Source organism: Castor canadensis, chromosome 11, assembly GCF_047511655.1.
Source record: "Castor canadensis chromosome 11, mCasCan1.hap1v2, whole genome shotgun sequence".
NCBI lineage: Eukaryota > Metazoa > Chordata > Mammalia > Rodentia > Castoridae > Castor > Castor canadensis.
This window is the reverse complement of record NC_133396.1, coordinates 83849096-83876103: the sequence shown is the minus strand read 5'-3', so window position 1 is coordinate 83876103 and position 27008 is coordinate 83849096. Positions and strand designations below refer to the sequence as shown.

General features: G+C 36.3%; 1 protein-coding gene and 1 pseudogene across 1 annotated transcript in view; one reads left to right on the top strand and one right to left on the bottom strand.

Moving 5' to 3' along the window:
• The window catches only part of Axdnd1 (axonemal dynein light chain domain containing 1), a 128703-nt gene that overhangs the window by 77550 nt on the left and 24145 nt on the right, over positions 1-27008 (top strand). The window contains exons 16-20 of the mRNA XM_074047346.1: positions 2259-2457; positions 6119-6212; positions 13206-13414; positions 14562-14658; positions 26383-26493. Of these exons, the coding sequence (XP_073903447.1) occupies positions 2259-2457; positions 6119-6212; positions 13206-13414; positions 14562-14658; positions 26383-26493 (710 nt within the window). The remainder of the gene's footprint in view (positions 1-2258; positions 2458-6118; positions 6213-13205; positions 13415-14561; positions 14659-26382; positions 26494-27008) is intronic.
• LOC109680176 (ATP synthase peripheral stalk subunit d, mitochondrial pseudogene) lies at positions 16625-17103 on the bottom strand (annotated as a pseudogene).

Genomic DNA, 27008 nt, shown 5'->3' with positions numbered 1-27008 from the left:
AATGATGAAATTAACAGGTCATTTTTAATACTGCTGTTTGCTGATCAAGGTTTATTTTTCCTCTTTTTTTTTGGTAGTATTGGGGTTTGAACTCAGGGCTTGGTACTAGAGTTTGAACTCAGAACTTTGGATTTGTGAGGCAAGTGCTCCATAGCTTAAGCCACACCTCCAGACTTTTCCTGTTTTTTGTTTTTGTTTTTGAGATAGGGTTTCACTTTTTGCCCATGCCAGCTTGGTCTGTGATCCTCCTTCTTTATGCTTCCTGCTGTAGCAGGGATGACACCCAACTTTTTCCTTTGAGGTGGGGTCTAATGAACTTTTCTTGCCTGTGGTTAGCCTGGCATGCAGTCCTCTGGATCTTAACCTCCTGCTTAGCTTGGATGACAGGCATGTGTCACTGCTCCCAGCAGTTGGTTGAGGTGGGGGTCTCATGAACTATTTGCCTGGCTGGCCTTGAACCACAGTCCTCCCAATCTTAGCCTCCCAAGTATCTAGGATTACAGACATGAGCCACTGGCGCCTGGCTAAACTTTTGTGACAAATATAATGATAATATTTTTGCAAGGACAAGAACAACAGTTGGCTTTAAAATTATTTTTCTTTTTGTAACTCTTGAGAAGAGAGTATTTTCATTTCTTAGTTTGAAAATGCAATAAGACAAATCTCACAGTGAATCAGTCTGCTGGGTCAACATTAGGATCCAAACTCCACCAGGAAAACTATAAACATCAGGAAAACCTGATCAGTCACAGAACAATATCTATTTTCATTTCTGTTTTTAGCCATCCCATGAAGAAGCCATTGATCATCATTGTTATCTTAACAGAGTGATTGATTAAATTAGTGTCTGTGTCAGAAAACTACAGTTGATCCTTTTGGGATTAATGCACTTGATTCTCAGCTGAGAAAATAAGCTGAGTTGGAGAATGAACTCATCATAGAAATATCACTAGTCATAAAATCACACATTTGCATAGTCTTTATTCAAGAGTTAGTGGTGTATTAATTATTGGAGTGATTCTTTTCAAGGGTCTTGCTAGGTAAGCTGTAGGAGAATAGAAAGATGAAAAAAATATATGCCCTTGCCCAGCTGGGTTTTATAATTTAGTGTTGAAGTAGTAGTCTTTTCTTGTTTTAGGGTTTGAACTTGGGGCCTCATGCTGGTTAGGCAGATGCTCTAACACTTGAGTCACACTCCAGCCCTTTTTACTTTATTTTTTGGATAGGGTCTCACATTTTTGCCCAAGCCAGTCTGGACTGCAGTCCTCCTTTTTATGTCTCCCTTATTGCTGGAATCACAAGCATGCATCACCATATCTAGCTTATTGATAGAAATGGGATCTCACTAAATTTTTGCCCAGGGCTGGCCTCAAACTGTGATCCTCCCAATTTCTGCCTCCCAAGTAGCTGAGATTATAGATGTGAGCCACTGTACCCAGTCCCAAAGTATTAGTCTTGATATAAAAAATTTGGTCCCCTGAGCTCTATGCCAATTCACAGATAATGAGAGTAGATATTTGGAGAAAAGGAAGTAAAGGTCTGTATTTCCAGGAAGAATGAGGCGGATAAATCTGCCATCCTCCCTGCCAGGAGGTAGAGAATGGGTTTATAAGGGAAAGTGCAGATGTACCTGCTGAGAGGCATGACTCTGGGTCAGAGGGTGACCTTGAGTCTGGTTATTTTTTGATGTGCTGGCATTAGTCTCCAGAGCTGTATGTCTGGTTATCCTGAATGTTCCTTCACTCCCATGGTCAGCAAGATGAGGAGAGGAGAGTGATGACCTTGTCTGGAGCTGAAAAACCATTCTTTAGTTCCTTCACATGGGGTGGTTGTGGAGGGGAGAAAAGACAAAAGAAAAAACAGTCTCTGTTTAAATCCTTGTTGGGAGGCAGGCAGTACTGGGATTTGAACTTAGGGCCTCACGTTTGCCAGGCAGGTGCTCTAACACTTGAGCCACTCCAGTAGCCCTGTTTTGTGTTGGATATTTTTTAGATAGGGTCTCATGAACTGTTTGCCCAGGCTGGCTTCGAACCACGGTCCTCCTACTCGCTGCCTCCTGAGTAGCTAGGATGGCAGGTGTGAGCCATTGGCACCCAGCTTTTTTACTTGTTTAAAGCTTGTGTAATTAAAAGCAGACTGGCTCATAAAGCGAGTTAGTTATTGGGCTAAACCTCCAGTGGTGGGCATATTTAAGTGTCTGTTCCCATTACAGTCTTACAAATACTTATAGTAGCTAATGCTTTTTCTCACTGTTCTAGGTATCTCTAAAGTTCTTCCAAATTTGCTTAATTCTCTTGACTTCTGTTATTACAAGTTGGAAAACATAGAATTTTCTAATATCTATTTAGAAGAATGGGAGGAAATTAGTGAAAAAGTTAATGAAATGAAATCTCAGTTGGATGCATTAATAAACCTTATTGATACTATCCCACAAGGCGTGGACATGGATTCTGGCTTGTAAGTTCCCATAGCTCTCTTTCCTTTTGAGAGAATGTTTTTTAAAAGTTTTGTTACAAAATAATTAACCCATACTACATATCACCCTTATAAAATACACAATTCAGTGATTTCAGTAGACTCATAGATATGGGCAACTGTAGTCAACTTTAGAATATTTTGTCATCTCAGAAAGAAGTTTTGAATACTTTAGCTATTACCGTGTGTATTAGTCCACTTTTTGTTGCTATAACAAAATACCAAAGGCCTGGTATCTTATAAAGAAAAGAGGTTTATTTTGCTCACAGTTTGGGAGACTGAAAGTTTAAACAACATAGTGCTGACTCTGGCAAGCGCTCATGGCATCGTGGTAGGAGTGCATGTGAGAGAGACGGCTTATATGACAAGATAGGAAGCCTGTGGGGTCTGGCTTGTTCTTTTCTAGCAACTCCCTCGTATAGGAACCAACCTGTATACATGATAACTATATTGATTCCTTTTGGTGACAGCATGCACAGTGACCTAATTACCTCTTCCTAGCCCCATTTCTTAAAGGTTCCATGACCTCAACACTGCCATATGGAGAACCAAGCTTCCAACACATGAACCCTTGGGGGACAAACCACATCCAAGCCACAGCACCTGTCTATCCTTCATCCTCTCCCCAATCCCAGTCTAAGCAATCACCAGTATACATTCCATCCTTGTTGATTTCCTATCATGGAAATTTCATATGAAAGGAATCATGTTACTATGTGGTTTTTTGTGACTAGTTTTTTTTTTTTCACTTAGTATACTGTTTCAAGGTTCACCATGTTGTGACATGGTTCAATATTCCATTCATTTTTGTCACATGTAAATTGTGTTTTTGTTTTTGTTTTTTTTTTGGTGGTACTGGGGTTTGAACTCAGGGCCTTATGCTTGCTAGGCAGGCACTCTATCACTTGAGCCACTCCTCCAGTTCTCCATTTATTTGCAGGCACTCTATCACTTGAGCCACTCCTCCAGTTCTCCATTTATTTTTGTGACATAACAATATCTCATATAAGGATGCACCATATTTGTCTGTTGGGTTGTTTTGTTTCCATCATTTTGACTTTCCTGATTAAAGTTGCTATAAAGATTCACATACAAGTTTTTTGTGGACAGATAAGTGCTTTCATTTCTTTTGTGTATATACCTACGAGTGGAATTGCTGGGTCATATGACAGTTCTATCTTTAATAATTTGAGGCACTGCCTAGACTTTTCCTAAGCAATTATGGAACACGTGTACCATTTTACATTCTCGACAGTGTATGGTGTGTGACAGTCTAAACTTCTCCACATACTCACCAACATTTGTTATCTGACTTTTTTATTCTAGCCATAGTAGTGGGAATAAACAGCATCTCATTGTGGTTTTGATTTATATTTCCCTGATGACTAATGATGTGAAGTACTGTTTTCTTTGGGAGAATTGTCTGTTCAGATGCTTTGCCCTTATTTTAATTAGGTCATTTGCCTATTTATTATTGAGTCATAAGAGTGAGTTATATATTCTGAATACAAGTTCATTTTCAGATACATGAATTGCAAACATTTCCTCCCATTTTGTAGGCTTTTTACTTTCTTAATGTTCTCTAGAAGTACACAAGATAATTTTGGTGAAGTCTAATCTTTTTCTTTTCTTTCTCTCTCCCTTTCTTCTTCCCTTCCCTTCTTCTCTCCCTCCCTTTCTCCTTTCCTTTCTTCCTGTCTCTCCTTCTATCTTTCTTTTTCCCCTCCCTCCCTTCTCTTCTTCTCTCCCTTCTTTGTTGTTCTTACTTGTGCTTTTGGTGTCATACCTAAGAATCCTTTACCAAATCTATGGTTATAAAGATTTACCCCTAGGTTTTCTTCTAAGAGCTTTGTATCAGTCACTCTTAAATCAAGGTCTGACGGTTTCCATATGGTGTGAAGTAAGAGTCCAACTACATTCTTTTGTATATGATACCCAGTTGTTATAGATGATTCTTTCTCCATTCATTCATATTGGCATCTTTGATGAAAATTGGTTGGCTATAGACATGGATTTATTTCCAAACCACCAACTCTATCCCATTGATCTGTATATTCACTCTGGGCCAGTACCATGCTGTCTCAATCACTATTGCTTAGTAGTAAGCTTTGAAATTGGGAAGTGTGAATTCTCTACTTGACTTTTCTTTTTCAGGATTATTTTTGGCTATTCTATTTTGTTTTTGCAGTTCCAGATGGATTTTAGAATAAGTTTATTAATTTTTATGATGATGTTGATTGGGCTTCTGAAAAAAGTTTTATTGAAAATGTACATCAGAATGAGAGTATTGCCATCTGAAAAATGTACTCCTCCAATGAATGAACGTGGAATTAAGAAATTATTTTATCTGCTTTAATTTCTCTCCATGTTGTTTTGTAATCTTCTAAGTTGTGGGCTTCTTTTGTTAAATTTTTCCTAAGTATCTCATTTTTTTTATGTGACTAGAGTAGAGTTGTTTTCTTTTGATTCTTTTATTTCTGAAAGGTCAATACTATTGTTCCTTTTCTTATTTCTGATTATAGTATCTTTGAGCCTTCTTTGTCAGCTAAATGTTAATCTTTTCAAAGAACCATATTTTGATTACATTGATTTTTGCTAGTGTTTTTCTGTTCTCTGTGGTACTAATTTCTATTCTAGTCATTACAATTCCTTCTTACTTTCTTAAGTTTTATCTTACTAAATCTTTTCCATAGTCTTAAGGTGAACTGTTAGGTTATTGATTTGAGAACTTTATTCTTAATATAGGTATTTACAGGTATAATTTCCCCTTTAAGGACTATTTTAGTTACATCTTATAAGTTCTAGTATGTTGCAAATTCTTTTGCATTAATCTTGAAATATTTTATGATTTATCTTGTGATTCATTCATTGACCAATTTGCTATTTAGGAATGGGTTATTTAATTTTCACATGTTTATGAGTGTACCACTTTTTCCAGTTGTTGATTTATAATTTCATTTCATTCTGGTGTGAATCTATACTTTGATTATTCTGGTCTTTAAATTAACTGTGCTTTGCTCTATGGCCAGCATCTTGTCTCTCCTGGAGACCTTGATCACTTTCATTCTGATGCATTTGTTTGTGGATCTCTTTCTGGTCATCCTACTTGGAGACTGCCAAGCTTCCTGAATGTGTTAGTTATTGTTTTTCAAGACATTTGGAAAGTTTCCAGTTATTGTTTCTTTGAATGTTTTTTCTGCTTTTTCTTTTTCATCATTTCCAAAAGGCTTCGAATGGGTTAATTTTAAAAACTCATCAGTTTAATTGGGGAGTGGGCCAATTCTTGCTTCTCACACCATCATGCTGGAAGTCAATCACTAAAAAGATTTTAAAACTCATCATCATTATATGAGGAAGCCCTACTGGCCTGGAAGTAATGCTTTATACAGTATATAGCTAATATTGAAGGTAAAACATACATTGTCCAAAGTATGTCCTGCCAGTTACCACCTATCTAGGAGTTAGGAAAGTTATGTCAACAACTAAACTATCACACCAGATAATTTAAGACTTTGACCTCTGTCTAGGTTCTCAATAATTATCAACACCTAAGTTTAATATGTCCAGTCAAATAAAACCCTTTCTCTTAGCTGATAGTTACTTGTATATTATAACCAAGTCACCTATCTTTATTTTCCTTCAGGACACTCCAAGAACATATATATAACACAATTCCACAATGGCTCTTGAAGATGAATAATGAAATTAAAAATGGTAACATTGAACTTCAGTGCCAAGTATGTACCTACATAATTTTGGTGAGGTTATATTTTGCCTTGACTGGTTGTTTTCTTCAAGGAAAACCCAGACCCTACCTGTCCAATTGAAGCAGGAGGTTGGAGGAGCAAAACGGAATGAAAAATGGAATGATGAAAATTAGTTGGCCATAGACATGGATTTATATATTAATCCAATGATTTTCAATGGATTTTTAAATGCAGAATGTTCTTGTCTCTGGGATGGAGTTTTGGAAACAATAAAATGTTTTAGTTCTATTATCTTTATCCTTTACTAAGTATAATTTGTTCCTCAATGGCATTAATTTGAGATGTGATCACTTTAAGGATTTATGTGAAATTACGTTTCTGCCATTCCATCAGCTCCTGATTGAACATGCTACCAGGAGGAAAGTGATGTCGCAGTACTATGGTCTGTAATTCCTAGAACAAGTAGAATTATTCTGTAATTGTGAGCAACTGAATCTGTGGACTTCTTTACCAGTACAACGTGAAATAATTTCCAAAGAATGTTGTAGTTTGCTGTATTTATTCTAATCTCCTAGTGTAACTTAGAATCTAAATTTACAAACCAATCTTCTATTGTGAGTAAACTGAATATGCAAATATTTGATGTTACAAAATTGATAAAGTGAATTTAGTTCATTTTAATATTAAGTTTAATATTAAATTAGGAATTTAAAAGGCAGAGACATCCTGCTATATGGGAATGCTCTGATGAAATTTATTGTATTGCAATTCTAGTAGCATATCATAAACATGCACATCAAGAACTGAGGAGTCAATATGTTAAGGCTGAAAGTCTGGACCTAAAGGATCCTCAGGCTTTAGAGAAATTCCTGTGATTTGGGAGACAAACAAAATAAAAAAGACTGTAGCAGAGTGTCAGTCATATAGTGAGACTCAGGAAATATTTACCAAATGAAGTTAAGAACTTTATAGACTGTTGGTATCTCATGGTGTTGCTGTATTAAACCATTCTTTGGGAAAATACTCAATTTACTATTAGGGACTGGCCTTCATAGAATCATATACTCATTTCCTTTTGCTCTCTGGAGTTTGAGTTCTATAATACAGGATCATCAAGAAATGCCCTCACATACTTCTCCTATACTTCTATCTCTTTTTTTTTCATTTATTCATATATGCATACAATGTTTGGGCCATTTCTCCCCCTACCCCCCATCCCCTCCCTTTCCCCCCCCCACCCCGCCCCAATATTTCTATCTTAACACTGCTTATTATCATATAGGTAGTCTGAAGTTGAAAGACTGAAAACTCTTTAAGGAATTATGTGTGTATGTATTAACTGGTGCAAATATTTAAAAATGAAAATGTTTGCCTTTTTTTAAACCTATTGTGCATTTTCATTTCTGATCTCTTTTTCTACCTTGAGTTTTTGCTGTTTCTCCTTTGCACCCTTACCCATTTAATCTCTGCTACTTGATTATCTGAAACATTGACCTCCAAACATTTTTATCTTGTAATTCTATTTGCAAAAAGAAAAACATTTGAGCAAGTCATTTCTAACTTTCTAATTTCCAATTTTCTAATTTACATGTAAGAATTACTTTTTTTTTTTTCATTTTTCTTTTATTACTCATATGTGCATACAAGGCTTGGGTCATTTCTCCCCCCTGCCCCCACCCCCTCCCTTACCACCCACTCCACCCCCTCCCGCTCCCCCCCTCAATACCCCGCAGAAACTATTTTGCCCTTATCTCTAATTTTGTTGTAGAGAGAGTATAAGCAATAATAGGAAGGAACAAGGGGTTTTGCTGGTTGAGATAAGAATAGCTATACAGGGCATTGACTCACATTGATTTCCTGTGCGTGGGTGTTACCTTCTAGGTTAATTCTTTTTGATCTAACCTTTTCTCTAGTTCCTGGTCCCCTTTTCCTATTGGCCTCAGTTGCTTTAAGGTATCTGCTTTAGTTTCTCTGCATTAAGGGCAACAAATGCTAGCTAGTTTTTTAGGTGTCTTACCTATCCTCACCCCTCCCTTGTGTGCTCTCGCTTTTATCATGTGCTCATAGTCCAGTCCCCTTGTTGTGTTTGCCCTTGATCTAATGTCCACATATGAGGGAGAACATACGATTTTTGGTCTTTTGAGCCAGGCTAACCTCACTCAGAATGATGTTCTCCAATTCCATCCATTTACCAGCGAATGATAACATTTCGTTCTTCTTCATGGCTGCATAAAATTCCATTGTGTATAGATACCACATTTTCTTAATCCATTCGTCAGTGGTGGGGCATCTTGGCTGTTTCCATAACTTGGCTATTGTGAATAGTGCTGCAATAAACATGGATGTGCAGGTGCCTCTGGAGTAACAGTCTTTTGGGTATATCCCCAAGAGTGGTATTGCTGGATCAAATGGTAGATCGATGTCCAGCTTTTTAAGTAGCCTCCAAATTTTTTTCCAGAGTGGTTGTACTAGTCTACATTCCCACCAACAGTGTAAGAGGGTTCCTTTTTCCCCGCATCCTCGCCAACACCTGTTGTTGGTGGTGTTGCTGATGATGGCTATTCTAACAGGGATGAGGTGGAATCTTAGTGTGGTTTTAATTTGCATTTCCTTTATTGCTAGAGATGGTGAGCATTTTTTCATGTGTTTTCTGGCCATTTGAATTTCTTCTTTTGAGAAAGTTCTGTTTAGTTCACGTGCCCATTTCTTTATTGGTTCATTAGTTTTGGGAGAATTTAGTTTTTTAAGTTCCCTGTATATTCTGGTTATCAGTCCTTTGTCTGATGTATAATTGGCAAATATTTTCTCCCACTCTGTGGGTGTTCTCTTCAGTTTAGAGACCATTTCTTTTGATGAACAGAAGCTTTTTAGTTTTATGAGGTCCCATTTATCTATGCTATCTCTTAGTTGCTGTGCTGCTGGGGTTTCATTGAGAAAGTTCTTACCTATACCTACTAACTCCAGAGTATTTCCTACTCTTTCTTGTATCAACTTAAGAGTTTGGGGTCTGATATTAAGATCCTTGATCCATTTTGAGTTAATCTTGGTATAGGGTGATATACATGGATCTAGTTTCAGTTTTTTGCAGACTGCTAACCAGTTTTCCCAGCAGTTTTTGTTGAAGAGGCTGCTATTTCTCCATCGTATATTTTTAGCTCCTTTGTCAAAGATAAGTTGCTCATAGTTGTGTGGCTTCATATCTGGATCCTCTATTCTGTTCCACTGGTCTTCATGTCTGTTTTTGTGCCAGTACCATGCTGTTTTTATTGTTATTGCTTTGTAATATAGTTTGAAGTCAGGTATTGTGATACCTCCTGCATTGTTCTTTTGACTGAGTATTGCCTTGGCTATTCGTGGCCTCTTGTGTTTCCATATAAATTTCACAGTAGATTTTTCAATCTCTTTAATGAATGTCATTGGAATTTTGATGGGAATTGCATTAAACATGTAGATTACTTTTGGGAGTATCGACATTTTTACTATGTTGATTCTACCAATCCATGAGCATGGGAGATCTCTCCACTTTCTATAGTCTTCCTCAATCTCTTTCTTCAGAAGTGTATAGTTTTCCTTGTAGAGGTCTTTCACATCTTTTGTTAGGTTTACACCTAGGTATTTGATTTTTTTTGAGGCTATTGTAAATGGAATTGTTTTCATACATTCTTTTTCCGTTTGCTCATTGTTAGTGTATAGAAATGCTAATGATTTTTCTATGTTGATTTTATATCCTGCTACTTTGCTATAGCTATTGATGATGTCTAGAAGCTTCTGAGTAGAGTTTTTTGGGTCTTTAAGGTATAGGATCATGTCGTCTGCAAATAGGGATATTTTGACAGTTTCTTTACCTATTTGTATTCCTTTTATTCCTTCTTCTTGCCTAATTGCTCTGGCTAGGAATTCCAGTACTATGTTGAATAGGAGTGGAGATAGTGGGCATCCTTGTCTGGTTCCTAATTTTAGAGGGAATGGTTTTAATTTTTCTCCGTTAAGTATAATGCTGGCTGTAGGTTTGTCATATATAGCTTTTATAATGTTGAGGAACTTTCCTTCTATTCCTAGTTTTCTTAGAGCTTTTATCATGAAATGATGTTGGATCTTATCAAAGGCTTTTTCTGCATCTATTGAGATGATCAAGTGGTTTTTGTCTTTGCTTCTGTTAATGTGGTTTATTACGTTTATTGATTTTCGTATGTTGAACCACCCCTGCATCCCTGGGATGAAGCCTACCTGGTCGTGATGAATGATCTTTTTGATGTGTTGCTGAATTCGATTTGCCATTATTTTGTTGAGGATTTTTGCATCCATGTTCATTAAGGAGATTGGCCTATAGTTCTCCTTTTTGGAGGTGTCTTTGCCTGGTTTTGGGATAAGTGTAATACTGGCTTCATAAAATGTGTTTGGCAGTTTTCCTTCCCTTTCTATTTCATGGAACAGTTTAAGGAGGGTTGGTATCAGTTCTTCTTTAAAGGTCTGATAGAATTCAGCAGAGAATCCATCAGGTCCTGGACTTTTCTTTTTGGGGAGACTCTTGATTGCTGCTTCAATTTCATTTTGTGTTATAGGACTATTCAGGTGATTAATTTCCTCTTGGTTCAGTTTTGGATGATCATATGTATCTAGAAATCTGTCCATAAGAATTACTTTTTTGACCTGTTTTATATATTACAAAACATACAAAAGTAGAAAAGTATAAAATAAGCAATATTTCAAAAATAACTTTAATAATGGTTTAAGAAATGATATGATTGAACAGTTCCACAAGCTATGCCCTGTGTACATTTTTATAATTACAAGTTAATATTTAGTGATAAAGCCACTTAAAACTCTGCTTCTATACTCAGTTTCCTTGGATACTTGTTTCTAATAACTTCCATTGCTAACTGGTAGCTCCAAAGAAACATGAATTCCAATTGAAGCACATCGTTGGATATATTTATTAAATGATAACACTCATGTTCAATTCTATTAATTATGCAATGTTTCTTTTTAGTTAATACCTATCATAATGCCAGTCAGTTGCTGTTGCAAACATTACACAGTGTAGCTCCTCTGTATTTTAACAAAGGTTCTCAATTAATTGAAATACTTTATTTGTAAGATTTTATAACAGATTAGAAATTTACTTCACATTTTTAAGTATATAGATTTGAGCCTTCATTTTTTATAATGACAGAGTATGATTTATTAAAGTAGCATGTAGCAAAGATTTTCTCATTGTTCATAATCTAAAACAGCCCACAAAGTAATGTTTGTTTCAAGTTCATCCACTCACCAAACTTGACAGTGTCTAATCAAAACATAAAATAGATAGATCCCTAGAAATCCAGTTGATGAATTCTGTACAATTCCAAGTCCTAATTTTGTTCAAATATAGCTGAATAGAATTTCCTGGTTAGAGTATTTGTCTTGATATATTCCCTGATATAGTATATCCACAATTATATAACATACATTCTTGATATTAGGACTTCTTTTTAAGGGATAGAGAGTATTGGTAGTTAATATTATTTTATGTTTTATTTTTTTAAGCTGTGCTGGGGTTTCAACTTGCGTCACACATTTGCAAGGCAGGCGCTCTACCTCTTAAGCTACCCCACCAGCCTTTTTTTTTTTTACACAAAGTTCTTTGCAAATATGGGTATTTTCAAGACAGGGTCTGGAGAGCTTTTTGCCCAGGACTGGCTTCAAATCATGATCCTCCTGACCTCGGCCTCCTGAATAGCTAGGATTATGGGTGTAAGCCACTGGCACGTGGCTATTTTTAATATTTTTATTAGCATGTATTAGTTGTATAGGTAGGTTTCATTGTGACATTTCCATATATGCTTTTGGTTAGGTTCGCCCCCTCCACCATCACTTTGTCTCATCCCCTTTCCACCCTACCTAAAATGATTTCATTGTTCTATTTTCATACAAGTATATAAAGTACATAGACCATGTTCCCTATCCTTCACCCTCTCCATTCACCTTCCTCCCCAGCACACCCTCCCATTACAGGACCTGTTTTACACTTCTGCCCTTCATTTTTTAAAGTATATATTCAAAGGGGTTTCACCATGGCATTTCACCCATGAATATATTGTACTTTCATCAGATTGACTCCCTCTGTTACTCTGCCTTACCCGTTCCCCATACTGCCCTATTGATCAACAGTTTTCAGGACATTTCATTATGCCATCTTCTTACACAGTCATTATGCCATCTACCTACACAGATGCAGTATATTTTGTTATTGTTCATTGGTATCATTCTCTTTTCCTCTCCCTCATCCCCCAGTTCCCTCAAACAGTCCCACTGTTGCAAACATGCTCTCTCTCTATCTATGTATAGATCATGCTTGTATTTGTGGTTTGAGACTTTTTAAAGTTGACCTATTATCATTTTCAGCAACTAACCCACATCAAGATGGATATACATCCAACTATCTGTTTTCAAAATGACCTTTTTTTTACTTGTTGCTTTATGTCTCACACACACACACACACACACACACACACACACACAAACACACCTCTTTTTCAGAGCTGGGGATTGAACTCAGGGCCTGTAGGTAAGCACTCTATCACTAAGCTTCACCCAAGTTTGACATTGCCACCTTCATTCCTGTTCCGTGTTATTTTCACACACTACCTATTTTTATCACACCATCAACTAAAGATATCAAAAGTGATATCGTGCAACTGGTGTTGAAAATGTGGGTTATGGTAGCTTCATGCTGTGTCTTGGCTGATGTCTACACCACTATGTCCCTCAATTTAAAAATTCCATAGCATCCTTGTGAGTTCTCTGAGGAGCACTAGAATGCCTTGGGAAGTACAGCTTTTATGAATTAATAACCATGGCCAATCTAAAGGAAAAGAGAGTAGCTTACCGTAGGATAGTGAGCAAAATAAAGTTAACTTAGTAGTGATTATTTAGTTTCATTAAGAAACCGAAGGTATGATCATTTTGATTTTCCAACATAGTATGGCTTTTACTGTTTGACTTCAAATGGATCATTTGTATTGTGATCATTTTTAACAGATGGATGAGTTGCATATATCTATGATACAGTGGATGGTCAATTTGCTGATTGTAATGGTTCCTGACTTCACTGACCAAGACACTATCCCAAAATTGGAAGAGGAAATTGTTGAGTCTGCTAAGCAACACGATGAAGCAGTCATAGAATTAGAGCTAAATTCGATCACACTGGCAAAAAAATTGTTCCAATACTCCAGCTATTTGGTCAGGTAAAACTCTTTGGTTATTTTATTGCAGCCCATTTGAAGATTAGATGTAGGTAAAGAGGAGGATAATGAAGTAGTAGTACTAGGATTTATTTTGACATCTCAAAAGAAATACTAGTAGTTCTTCAGCTAGTTTCAACACTGTACCCAATTGGAATATGAGATTTTTGTCTGCCTTAGAATTGTTTTGGAAGCAGTATTTTCATAGAAAGGATGGAAAGTATTTGTATGTAGGGATGAGAATTAGCTTTTTTTTTTAAAGGAAAAAGATCAACTTCTTACATAAATAAGATACATTTTGTACTTTTATAACACTGAGAAGGACTTAAGAAGCTTGTGTTTTTCTGTGTTATTACATGCAAAGTTGAACGTATGCTTTTCTGTGCTCCAATAAATCAAACTAGAATATTTCTTTTTAAAATATAAAAAATGGTTCTATCTGGAAAGTTAAAAGATTCACACCAAATAAAGATTAGTTCTGAAAAATTATAATTTATGAACTAAAATGAGCACCCATCACTGTGGTTGCTTTAAATTTGGGAAGTAACTCTTACAATCTATCCAGATTTGTCCTTCATTTCAGTTCAAGTTTACCAGTGGTCAAGGTGAGAGGAATGGAGGGCAGGGTGAGAAATTAAAAAAGGGACAAATCTTCTTGGTGAGTCACTAGCTGAGTTATTTTGGTAAATTTCCACTGTATCTGGATTTTAAACACTTTGAGGAGTCAGCAATAAATAGATGCAATAAATAGGCAGCTTCCCATTAATATAAAGCAACATCTGAGTTAACTGACTTATAAAGAGGAAAGGTTTATTTGACTCACAGTTTTAGAGGTTCGAGTCCATGATCAATGGGCCCCAGGCCTGTGGCAGACAGCACAGCATTGCAGAAGTGTAGAGCAGAACAAAATCTCTCACTCCATGGGCCAGGATGCTGAAGGGGAGCAGGAAGAGAAGAGACTGGGGTCCCACAATTTCCTTTTAAAGGGCACACTACCAATGACTAAGAACCTTCACCAGGCCCCCTGTCCTGAAGAGCCTACCCTCACCCAGTAGTGCCAGCTTGAGAGTCCAATCCTTTAACACATGGGCCTCTTGGGGAACACATATCCAGGTCATAGCACTGAGTCTGTGTACCTTTTTCTTTTCAGTTGTTGCAAAGGGATGGTAACAGCCATGGCTCTAAGTAAAGCAGCTCACTTAGAAAAAAATCCTGCTAAGGAACTTCAGGAGCTGTATAAGATGAAGGTAATAGCTTCATCTTAGTTTATTTGGTTTAGTTGGTTTTTAGCAGATTTTTGAGGTTTAATTGATTTAAAACAAACTGCACATATTTAAAGTGTACAATTTTATGAATTCTAAAATAAGCATATATCCACAAAAATAATTATTTTAATAAAAGTGGGGAAAACACTCAACACACCCAAACTTTGGGTGTACTCTTTTGTTATTTCTTTGTTTCATCTTGTCTCCAGGCAGTATCTGATCCACTCTCTAAGCAAAGATTAGAAATTTTTCATTTTCTAGAATTTATATAAATGGAGTCATATAGAATGTACTTTTTTTGACAAAGCATCATTATTTTGAGATTAATACAGATTGTTTCTTTTTATCAAAAGTTCATGCTGTTTTAGTACTGAGTAGTTGTGTTAATCCCTTTGTCACTGTGACAAAATATCTGAGAACATAAGAAGAGGCAAGATTCATTTTGGCCCACAGTTTGAGAGGTTTCAGTCCATGGTTGGCTGATTCCATCGATGTAGGCTTGAAGCAAGGCAGAACGTTGCAGTGGAGAGGTCATGATGGGGTAGAGCTGCTCTCCTTGTGGCATCTGGGAAGCCAAGAGACAGATAGGAAGGGGCCAGAACAAGACAAGCTCCCAAAGCAAACTACTTCCTTCAACCAGGCCCTACCTCCTGGTAGCCCATTCATTCACTATGAACTCATCAGTGTATGAACTCACTGATGAAGTCAACACCCTATCATCCAGTCACCTCTCAAAGTACTGCCAGCTGGGGCAAAACCTTCTACACATGAGCCTTTTCAAGGACATTTTCTATCCAAACCATAGCAGTAGTATTTTGTTGTATGGATATACATACTTTGTCTATTCTCCATTGGTGGGCAGTTGAATTGTTTCCATTTTTTATTATTATAAGCAAAGTTTCAATGCATATTTATGTACTTGTCTTTGAGTTGATATTTATTTCCATTTCTCTTGGGTAATATCTAAGACTGGATTGTGTATTTTCTGAAGTAGCTAAACCATTTTGTACTCCTGCTAGCAGTGAATGAAAGTCTCAGTTGTTACCCATCCTCACTCACATTTGATGTGGCAGTCTTAAATTATAGACATTCTAAAAAGTGGGTAGTGATAATGTTACTGTGGTTTTAATTCGCATTTTCTAATGACTAATGTTGCCAAACAGGCTTATTTTTTCATCCATGTATCTTCTTTGATCACATGTCTGTTCAAGTCTTTGGCCAATTTAATGCTAGCATTTTTCTTATTATTGAGTTTTAGAAGTTCTTTATAGAATCTGGATGCCCACTCTTTTGTCAGATATGTAAATTAAAATATTTTCTCTCAGTCTGTGATTTTTCTTTTCTTCTCTTAATAGTGACTTTGAAAGACAGGAAGTTCTTAATACATGCATATAATGTACTTTGATCATATTTACCCCCTCTATTACCTTTTCACGTCCCTCTTTTATCTCCCCCTTTTCAAAAGCATTTTTAATGTTTCATTATGCTTTTCATGCATGTATATAATATACTTCTATCATATACACTGTCCCCCATCAGGAAGTTCTTAATTTTTATACATACATTTTTTATAGATCTTACTTTTGGTACTATATCTGAGGAAATATTTATATAACAATATCACAAAGATTGTCTCCCTATATTACTCTCCTAAAAATTTTATAGTTTTAGGCTTTAGACTATGGTCTATGAGCTATTTTGAGTTTTTTATTTATGGTGCTGGGTATGAATTAAAGTTCTTTTTTTTGACACTTGGTTATCTAATTGGGCATCATTGGTTGAAAAGACTATCCTATTTCTCTTTTTGTGGGTGTTTTTTTTTTTTTTTTGGCACACTGGGGTTTGAACTCGACCTCACACTTGCTAGGCAGGCACTCTGCCACTTAAGTCATTCCACAGTGTCCAGAGCTTATAATATAAGGACCAGAGCTTCCTCCTGGACCCAATTTTATAAATTCTCAATTGGCTGGTGAGCCCAATAGGGATACTGCTTCATGTCTAATTTTGTTTCTGGGAAGACTTCATTCAAGTCCTCATGGTCACCTGATCAAAAGGAATAATTTTCTCCAGCTGTTGCACATATTCTGAGACCCTGACTTTTGAGAGAGACACAAACTCAGCACAATTTTTCACAACTTCCTTTTCTTCAGCATCCACCAGGGCAGTATATTTATCCTCTGGCACAGGGATCTTCAGGGCATTAAACTTCTTTTCAAAGTCATCTACCAAGCCTGCCTTGACCACATTGGCCTTGTAGTAAGCCTAGTCAATAACAATTGGTCATTTCTCAGATAGAATACCCAATCTGGAGCCGAGGGTCTTATTCCATGTCTTCAGGGAGTTGGTAACAGCCTTTTGGTTTTGGGACATGATCTCCCCAAAAGCTAACCAGTCAGTAGCTTTTAGAGTAAGTTTGTGCCCAACCATCTTGGGATTCTTCACTGACCTAGGTAAAACACAGATCCCAATAGCCAAGACTGTCCTATTCTATCAAGATAACTTTTCATCTTTGTTGACAATCTACTGACCATTTATGGGTAGTTATTATTCCAGATGTTCTCTCATATTCTGTTGATCTGTTTGTCAACATTGTCACCACTACCAATCTTCTTGATTACTATAGTTTTATACTAAGCTTTGAAACCAGAGAGTGTAAATCCTCCAAATTTGTTCTTTTTCAAGATTTATCAGTGTGATGGTTAATTTTGTCACCTTGATTGGATTGAGAAATGCCCAGAAGATTAGTAAAGCACACCTATGGGTGTGTCTGTCAGGGTGATTCCACAGAGAATTGACTAAGGGGGAAGACCAGCCTTGAATGTGGGCAGCACCATCCCATAGGCTGGTGCCCTAGATGGAATAAAAGAGGAAAAGGGGAAAGCCAGGAGCACATTCTCTTCTCTCTCTCTCTCTCTCTGTTCTTTCTGTCTGCCATGAGGTGAGCTGCTCCACTCTCCTCACCATGATGGACTGAAACCTATGAATCCAATAATTCCTTCTTCCTTTTAAATACTCCCAGGTATTCTGTCACAGCAACAAGAACATAAATAATGTATTCAAGCCTTTGCTTTCCACAGGTATTTCACAGTTTATCAATTTCTCCAGAAAACTCTGCTGAGATTCTAACTGGGATTTTATTTTATCTATCAGTTTATAGAGAATTGACATCTTAACAACAGTCTTTGAGTCTATGAATACAGTATATTTTAATTTAGTTAAGTTTTCTTTATTCCATTAAAGTTTCATGGTTTTCAGTGTACAAGTCTTTTGTCAAATTTATCTGTCTCTAAGTATTTTATTTTGGTATTACTGTAAATAGTATTGTTTTGTAATTCAAATTTCTGATTATCAATTGCTAATACATAGAATTAGGATAGATATCATATATGTTGACCTTATATACTGTTTCCTGTGATCTTGCTAAATTATTACTTCCAGAAGGATTTTTTTTTTCAGATTTCTTGGGATTTTCTATGTACACAGTCATAACACCTGTAGAGAGCACAGGGTTTTGTTTATTTGTTTTTGAGATAGGATCTTGCTATATAATCCATACTGGCCTGAAACTCAATATGTAGCTCAGGATGGCCTCAAACTCACAATCATTCTGCCTCACTTTCCAAGTGCTAAGATTATAGGCATGTGCATTCATGCCTGGTTTAGACACAGTTTTATTTCTTCCTTTCCAATCAGTATGTCTGTTCTTTTTCTTGCCTTACATTGTGTTGGATGAAAGTGGTGATATTACACATCCTTGCCATACTAATTTTGGGAAAACATATTCTGTTCTCTTCAAGTACAACACTATCTGTAGGTTTTTCATAGAAGTCCTTTTTGATTGTGGAAGTATGTATTTCATGTTTACTGAAAAATAATTTTAATAGGAATGGATGTGGGATTTTATCAAATCCTTTTTTTTTGCATTAATTGAGATGGTCATAAGTTGTTTTCTTAGCCTGTTAGTATGGTGAATTACATTGATTGATTTTTTTAAATAGAATGTCAAAGCAACCTCTTTAATTCCTAGGATAAATTCTACCTGATTGTGAGATATCATCCTTTTTATATGCTGCAAAGACATTCATGAGGGATACTGATTATGTGATTTTATTTTGTAATGTCTTTTTTGGTTGTGATGTCAGGGTAATGCTGGCCTTTTAGAATGAGTTGGGAAATGTCTCTTACTCTTTATAATTTGTGTAGAATTGAATATTTATTTCTTCCTTAAGTGTTAGGTAGAATCCACCAGTGAAGTCATCTGGGACAGCTTTACATGAACAAATGTAGAGCCATTCAGATATAGATTTGTCCATCTCATTTAGTAGATTAAAGGAAATCTCTTTACCAGATAAGGAGATACCAACTCTTTCTTCTTAGGTAGCTTTGGTCTTATAAGGAATTTGTGATTTCATTTAAGTTGTCTTATTTATTGACATGGAGTTGCTCAAAACATTCCCCTATTATTTTTCTAGTAAATGTAATATGCTGGCTTTCGCATTCCTGGCATTGAAAATTTGTGTCTTCTTTTTCCCTTCATCAGTCTAGAAAAAGATTTATCAATTTTCTGGAGCTCAAAGAACCAGCTTTTGGTTTCACAGACTTTTTTTCTACTATTTTTCTGTTTTATGTTTCCTTAACTTTCACTTTGGTTTTTTTCATTTGTTTTTTCCTACTTATTTGGGTTTTATTTTCTCTTCTTTTTCATGTTTCTTAGGATAAATATCAGATTGACTTTTCACCCCTAACATAGTCATTTACTAGTACAAAATTTCTCTCTTAAGTAGAGCTTTAACTGCATCTCACAGAGTTTGATATGTTGTGTTTTAATTTTAATTCAGTTTAAAATACTTTTAAAATCTCCTTTTTTCACCCATGGATTGTTAAAAGTATATTCAATTTCCAAATATTTGGATATTCTTCTGAGGTGTTTGTGTTAGTGATTTTTAAAAACTTTTCTTTCTTTCTTTCTTTCCTTCCTTCTTTCTTTCTTATTATTGTACTGGGGTACATTGTGACATTTACAAAAGTTCTTAGAATATATCATAGTTGAATTCACCCCCTTCATCATTCTTAAAAACATTTTATTAGCATATATTAGTTGTACAAGGGTGCTTCATTGTGACATTTACATCTGTTCCTACAATGTATCTTAATTGGATTCACCCTCTCCATCATTCTCGCTCACCCCCTATTGCCCCTTCTTAGAACAGTTTCAACAGGTTTTTTTTTTGTACTGGGATTTGAACTCAGGGCCTACACCTTGAAACACTACTTTTTTTGTGATGGGGTTTTTTCGAGATAGGGTCTTGCAAACTATTTGCCTGGGCTGGCTTTGAACTGCAATCCTCCTGATTGCTGCCTTTTGAGTAGCTAGGATTACAGTTATGAGTCATTAGTGCTTGGCTCAACAGGTTTCATTGTTCAATTTTCATACACATATATAAAGTACACGGGCCATATTTGTCCTCCTTCACCCTGTTTACCCTCCCCCCTCCAGGATCTACTCCCAGACAGGACCTGTTTCATTTTTTAAAATACATATTGATTGTTATATAGGGTTTTGCCATAGTATTTCACATATGTATATATTGTACTTTAATCAGATGGACCCCCTCTATTACTTACTCTTTCTCTATTGCCCTGATTCCCTATTGTTCAACAGCTTTTAGTGCTTTTCATTATGCTATCTGCATATACAGTGCAATGTATTTCAATATTATTCATTCTCTATAATGATTCCATTGTGGTCAGACAATATACTTTGTAAGACTTGGGTCCTTTTAATACACTGAGACTTGTTTTAGAACCTAGAATCTGATCTTAGTAATTAGTCCATGTACAATGGAGAAGAATATGTACTCTGTTATTGGATAGAGTATTCTATAAATGTCAATTAAGTCATGTTGGTTGATAGTCTTGTTCAAGTGTTCTATATCTGTCTATTTTGTGCCTACTAGAGTCATCAATTGTTAGCAGAAGGGTATTGAAATATTTACTATAGTTATGTTTTTAAATTTTTTCCTTGATTTCTATCTTGCTTCATTTGTTTTTCAGCTCTGCTACTAAGTATATAAACATAGGAACTCCTTAGCATTATGAAATAACTCATTTTATCATTGGTAAAATTCTTTCCTCAAAAATCTACTTTGCAGCACAGGTGGTAGATAGCCTATCTAGTAAGAAGGAGGCTTTTGGGGGTAAGGGGGATAAAGGAGAATGATGGAGAGGGTGAATTCAAGTATGACATAGTTGATATATTTTAAGAACTTTTGTAAATGCAACAATGTGCCCCCAGCACAACAATAAAAATTTTTTAAAAAACGAATAGGCATTGAGTTCAAACTCAAGTACTGCCACAAAAATATAGCCACTCTGGTTTTAAAAAATATTAAAATTAACATGATACATCTTTTCTATCCTTTTTAAAAATCTATTTGTGTTTTTATAATTAAGTGGGTTACTTAAAGTTGTATATACTGTGGTCTTGTTTTTTTAACAAATCTCAGAATCTCTGTCTTTTATATTTAATGTGATTCTTGATAAGTATGCAAGTTGTAAGTTCTCAGATAACCTTCAAAAGTGTAAAACCAGCCAAGCACAGTGGCTCAAGCTCCTAGCTACTTAGGAGGCAGAGATTGAGAAGATCATGGCTTAAGGACAGCCTGGGTTGGGTATGTTGGTGTGTGTCTCTGATCCTGCTTACATGGGGAAGCACAAATGGATCGCAGTTCTCGCCAGCTGAGGCATAAAGTAAGACTCTATCTCAAAAACAACCAATGCAATAATGCCTGGTGGAGTGCCCCAAATGATAGAGTACCTGCCTACCAAGCATTAGGCCCTGAGTTCAATCCTCAATACTTGAAAAAAAAAAAGTGTAAAAACAGTATGGCATCCAAATGTCTGGGCATGGTGGCACATGTCTAATCTCAGCTACTTGGAAGGTGGAAATTGGGAGGGTTGTGGTTCCAGGGCATCCAGGCAAAAAGTTAGTGAGACCCCATCTCAACAAATAAGCCAGGCAGAGTGGATCACATGCCTGTATTCCTAGCTATGCAGGAGGCACAGTTAGGAAGAGCACAGTCTTTAGCCAGCTGGGGTAAAGATGTGAGACCCTATCCAAAAAATAACTAAAAGCAACAAAGGGCTGGTGGCATGATATTGGCTCAAGTGGGGCAGCACATGCTTAGTGAGGATGAGGCCCTGAGTTCAAACCCAGTGCTGCCCAAAAAAGGTATATATAGCTTCCAATACCATAAGGGGATAATATATTTTAAAATAATTCAGATGAAGGCAGCAAAGGATAAAAATAATGTAATACATGGGAAAACAGAAAGCTGAAAAAAGATTGTGTATTTGTATTAGTACTTCTTTTAATGTAATGAAAGATTATTAGGATATGCATAACAAAACACTACATGCTATCTTTAACCGACACATCTAAAGTATGAAGATAAGGAAGTATTGAATGAGATCAGGAGAATCATGGTTCAAGGACAGCCTAGGCAAAACAGTTAGCAAGACCCCATCTCAATAGAAAAATAAAAGCTTGGCATGGCGGTGCATGCCCGTCATCTCAGTGATGACAGTTGGAAGCATAAATAGGAAGATGACCATCAAGGTCTGCCTGGGCATAAAACGAGACCCTCTCTCCAAAATTAACAAAGCAAAAAGGGCTGGAGGAGTGGCTCAAGTGGTAGAGCACCTGCCTCACAATTGTGAAGCCCTGAATTCAAACCCCAATACCCACTCCCCCCAGCAAAGTGTAATGAAAAAGGATAGAAATGAAGTTATACAAGGCAAATACAAAAATTGACAGAACTACAGGAGAAATAGGTAAAATCACATATACTTAGGAAGTTTTGACACACTCTTCTCAGTAGTTGGTGGGACAAGTAGACCAATATGTAGTTATGGAAGACTTCATTGAAGAACATGAGCAAGGTCATTGGCCTAATGTGTGTATTTAGAACACTGCAGCCAGAGTCTCCAGTGCACAATCTTTTACATGTGCATATTGTTAGTTACTTTTGTGTAACTGTGATAGAAATTCCTGACAAAACCCACTTAAAGGATTTATTTAGCCGGTGGTTTCAGAGGTTTCAGTCTGTAGTCAGTTGGCCCTATGTTTCTGGGCCTGTTGTAAGGCAGAACACCATGAGGTAGGAATGTATAGAAGAGGAGACTGCTCACCTCATGGTGTACAGGAAGCAAGAGTCAGGAAGGGATTGAGGACCAGGTATAACCATTAGAGCCACAGCCCTTGGAACCCACATCCTCTACCTGGGCCCTACCTCCTAAAGTTTTCAGAACCTCCCAAGATAGCACCACCAGCTAGGGACCAAGAGTTCAATACCTGAGCCTGTAAGGGACATTTTATATTCAAACCATAATATATGTATATATGTGTTTATATATATGCTTATATAATTTACATATACATATATATTTGATATATAGTATATACATATATACTGTGTATGTATGTGTATTGACATCATTCTATAAGAAATTATAATGGAAATCTCAATAGATTTCAAAGGGCCCAAATAAAAAAATGAATGGTTCTCTAATCACAATGCACATAAATCTGAAATTAGTAAAAAATAGCTGGAAAATATTATTTCTATAAATGCAGAAACATATTTAATAATCAATGGGCCAAAGGATAAATTGCAATGGAAGCTAGAAAATACTTCATATCAAATAATAACATTACATGTCAAAACCTGAGGAATGCAACTAAAGCAGTTTATTGTAAAATTTATTGCCTTACATGATAAAATGTAAAAACTGATTAAACATAAATCTCAAGATTTTAGAAGAATAACAGCAAAACAACCCCCCAAGTATAGGAGAATGGTCATAATAAAGATAAAAATGAAAATTTAACAAAAGGAAAAAGTCATATAAGAAGAAATAATCACCCTTGGTATATACTTAGAGAAACAAAAAACATATTTCCACATAAAAACTTTGGTACACAAATATTCACTGCAGCATTACTCATAGTAGCCCCCAAATGAAAACAACCTAGTGTCCTTTCATTGCTAACTAGATAAACAAATTGTAGTGTGTCTCTATAGTGAAATATTACTCAACAATAAAAAAGAAGTAGGTGTGGATAAACCTCGAAAACATTATGCTATGTGGAAGAAGTTGGTCACAGAAGACCATATGTAGTATAATTTTAGGCAATGAAATGCTCAGAATAGGCAAATGTATAGAGAAAGGAAAGTCAGTGGCTGCCTGGAGAAGGGAAGGGAGTGGAGGAGAATGAATAACTGCTAGTGGGTACAGTTGGTGACAGTATTCTAAGGCTAGATTGTGAGATTGTAGTGATTGTCACATGACTTTGCAAATAGTTAAAAGACATTAAATGTGCACTTAAATGAATAAATCATGTTATGTAAGTTATGTATCACAAAGGTGTTTGAAAAAACCTAGCTAAAAAAGAGATGTTCAGTATAACCAAAAATGGGTCTGTTAAAAAAATTAAAGTGACAAACTTTTGGCAAGACTAATAAAGACAAAAAAAAGATACAAATAAAATCCTATTAGGAGGGGTGGAATGGAGCTCACTGGTAGAATGCTTGTCTGTAGCATGCAAGGCTGGATTTGATTCCCAGAACTGCAAAAACAATAACAAAAAGGCCGTATCAGGAGTGAATGACTCCGATGATGCAGTTGTTAGAAGACAGTAATAAGATATTATGAACAACTTTATCACAACAGCTTGAAAATCCAGATGAAATGAACAATTAAATATGACTAAAAAGACTTCAGAACAAATTAGGAGTTAGTAAAAAGCTACCCCCTCTGTCCACTGAAAAGAATGTTCCAGGTATGGACAGCTTCAAAGTAAGTTCTGTAACTTAAGAAATAAACATTTCCTCTAAGGTAGAGAAAAATAAGGTGGTTTTGTGTTTGTTTGTATGCAGTACTAGGGTTTAAACCTTGTGCTTGCTACCACTTGAGCTACCTCTCCAGCACTTTTGTTTTTGAGATTGGGTCTTGCTAATTGCCCAGCTGGCCTCAACCTCATGAACCTCCTGTCCTTTTCTTTCTAGTAGCTGAGATTACAGGTGTGTACCACCATGCCCAGCTGAGGGAGTGCTTTTTATACTAAAACCTAAAAAAGACTACGACTGTATAGGAAAGGAAAATTATAGAACAATTTCATTCAGATGAAACAGAGAAATCCTGAAAAAATAGAGGCAAACCAATAGTAAATAAAAAGAAGAGCACATTATTAATACATTGAATTTTTTTCTAGAGATGTAAAATTAGTAGAATAACATTAGGAGATCTGTTTATATCATCTACCACATTAACAGATTTTAAAGAAGAACTTCTTTATCATTTTCATTCAACCCCCAAACTATTTTTTAACAATATTTATTTATATGTTCATTGTACAAAGGGATTTCCTTATGAGACTTCCACACGTGGATACAATGTACCTTGGTAAAATGAACCTCCTCAACCATCCCCTTCCCATCACTCTCCCCTTCTTGAAACAATTTCAACAGGGTCCGTAGTTCTGATACATATGTATAAAGTACTTACCATATTTACCCTCATACAGATGTATAAAGGACTTACCATATTTACCCTCCCTTCACCCTTTTTCCCTCCCTCCTCCTACTGGTACTTTCTTACCTTGAAACAGAGCCTGTTTTACATTCCTGGTATTCATTTTTAAAGACTAAATTCCACATAGGAGAGAGAACATATATTTGTCTTTCTCAGCCTGGCTTATTTCACTCAACATGATGCTTTCCAGTACATCTATATTCCTGTAAACAACATCATTTCATTCTTCTTTATGGCTCAATAATACTCCATTTTCTTTCTCCATTCATTGGTTGGGGCACCTAGGCTGTTACCATATTTTGGCTGTTGTGATGACTGCTGCTATATAAATGGGAGTGCAGGTATCTTGACTGCATGTTGACAACCCTGCCCAGCAGTTTACCCCCTGTGGAGGTAGGATGCTGTGGAAATCATGAGATTTGACAGGCCTGGCTGGCATGGGGTCCTTAACTCCTGCTTGGCAGCAAAACATGCTAGGACACAGTTCCTGGAGGGAGCCTTAATTTTACCATTCACTCTATGGGGGGTGGAGGGAGTAATGTTGTTGTAGTTAAGAGAACAGACGAAATAGACCAGAATCCAAGCATCATATTTAACTCTATATACATGACCTTGAGCATATTCTATTCTTCATCTTTAGAAAATAAGGATGATAATCAGTCATATCTCATATTGAGGATCAAATGGTTGATCTATACATGATACTTAGAAAAAAGTTTAGAAAATAATTAAATAACGTGTTTGCTATTTCTATTGTTATTACCATGCAACCACTGTTGACCTGGTCAGTTGCATAAAATTCATTAGGTCAGACCATTTACATGTTTGCAAACCCAACAATTCTACACCTGGTTTTACGACACTTCACCACACCTTGTCCCATTGCAACTCAGATTTCAAGCCTGTCAATAAGATATAATATGATTTAGGTCTAGGTTCATAGTAAGTCACTTTTGCACAAACCTTTGAACTAAAGTAATAACAGTTAACCAAAGGGAGTTCTATTTAGAGGAATTGTACTTAGAGTTCCTCAATAGAAGTGAGTAAATGAATGATTGGTGTAATCTGTTTTTTTTTTTCCCTGCATAGTAATTGTCTTTTATTCCTTCTCAGAGAGAATGTTATGAGTGGATCAATACATGCTCTCAACTCCTTTCTGATATTAAAGGGAAAAATGTAAGATTATTGAATTCTGAAGAAGAAGAACAATTACTTGAAGAAGAGGTATTTACCACACATTAGCATCATTGGATTATAAGAAAACCAGTGGAATCTGCCATTATTAAGGTCATTCATGTCCTTCCTGCATTTCAGTAGATAAGTTTCAGCAACTTTTTCCAGTCAATGTTCATCATCATGTATTCGATCAGAAGAGAATTCTGAAACTGGAGGCATGGCTCAAGCAGTAGAGCACTTGCCTACCAAGCCTGAAGCCCTGAGTTCAAACCTCAGGACTGCCTCCAAAAACAAATAAAAAAACAGAAGAGAATTTTGGTTCTAACTGAGAGCATTGGCAGCTCTTTTCCCTTCTAAGGAAGAGAACCATCTAGCCAAGCATCTTTTCTTACTTTATTAGCAGATGGTTTTGTATCCTACTTCATATGGAGAAAAAAGTGCCTTGCAGGTGGGAACGCCCTGCTCTTCTCAGACTTACCTGCTTCCACACTCACTCCTCCTCTTCTCTAGTCTCAGTCTTCCCATCAAGGGTGTTTCTTCCTTTGAGCATTTAGTTGCATGTC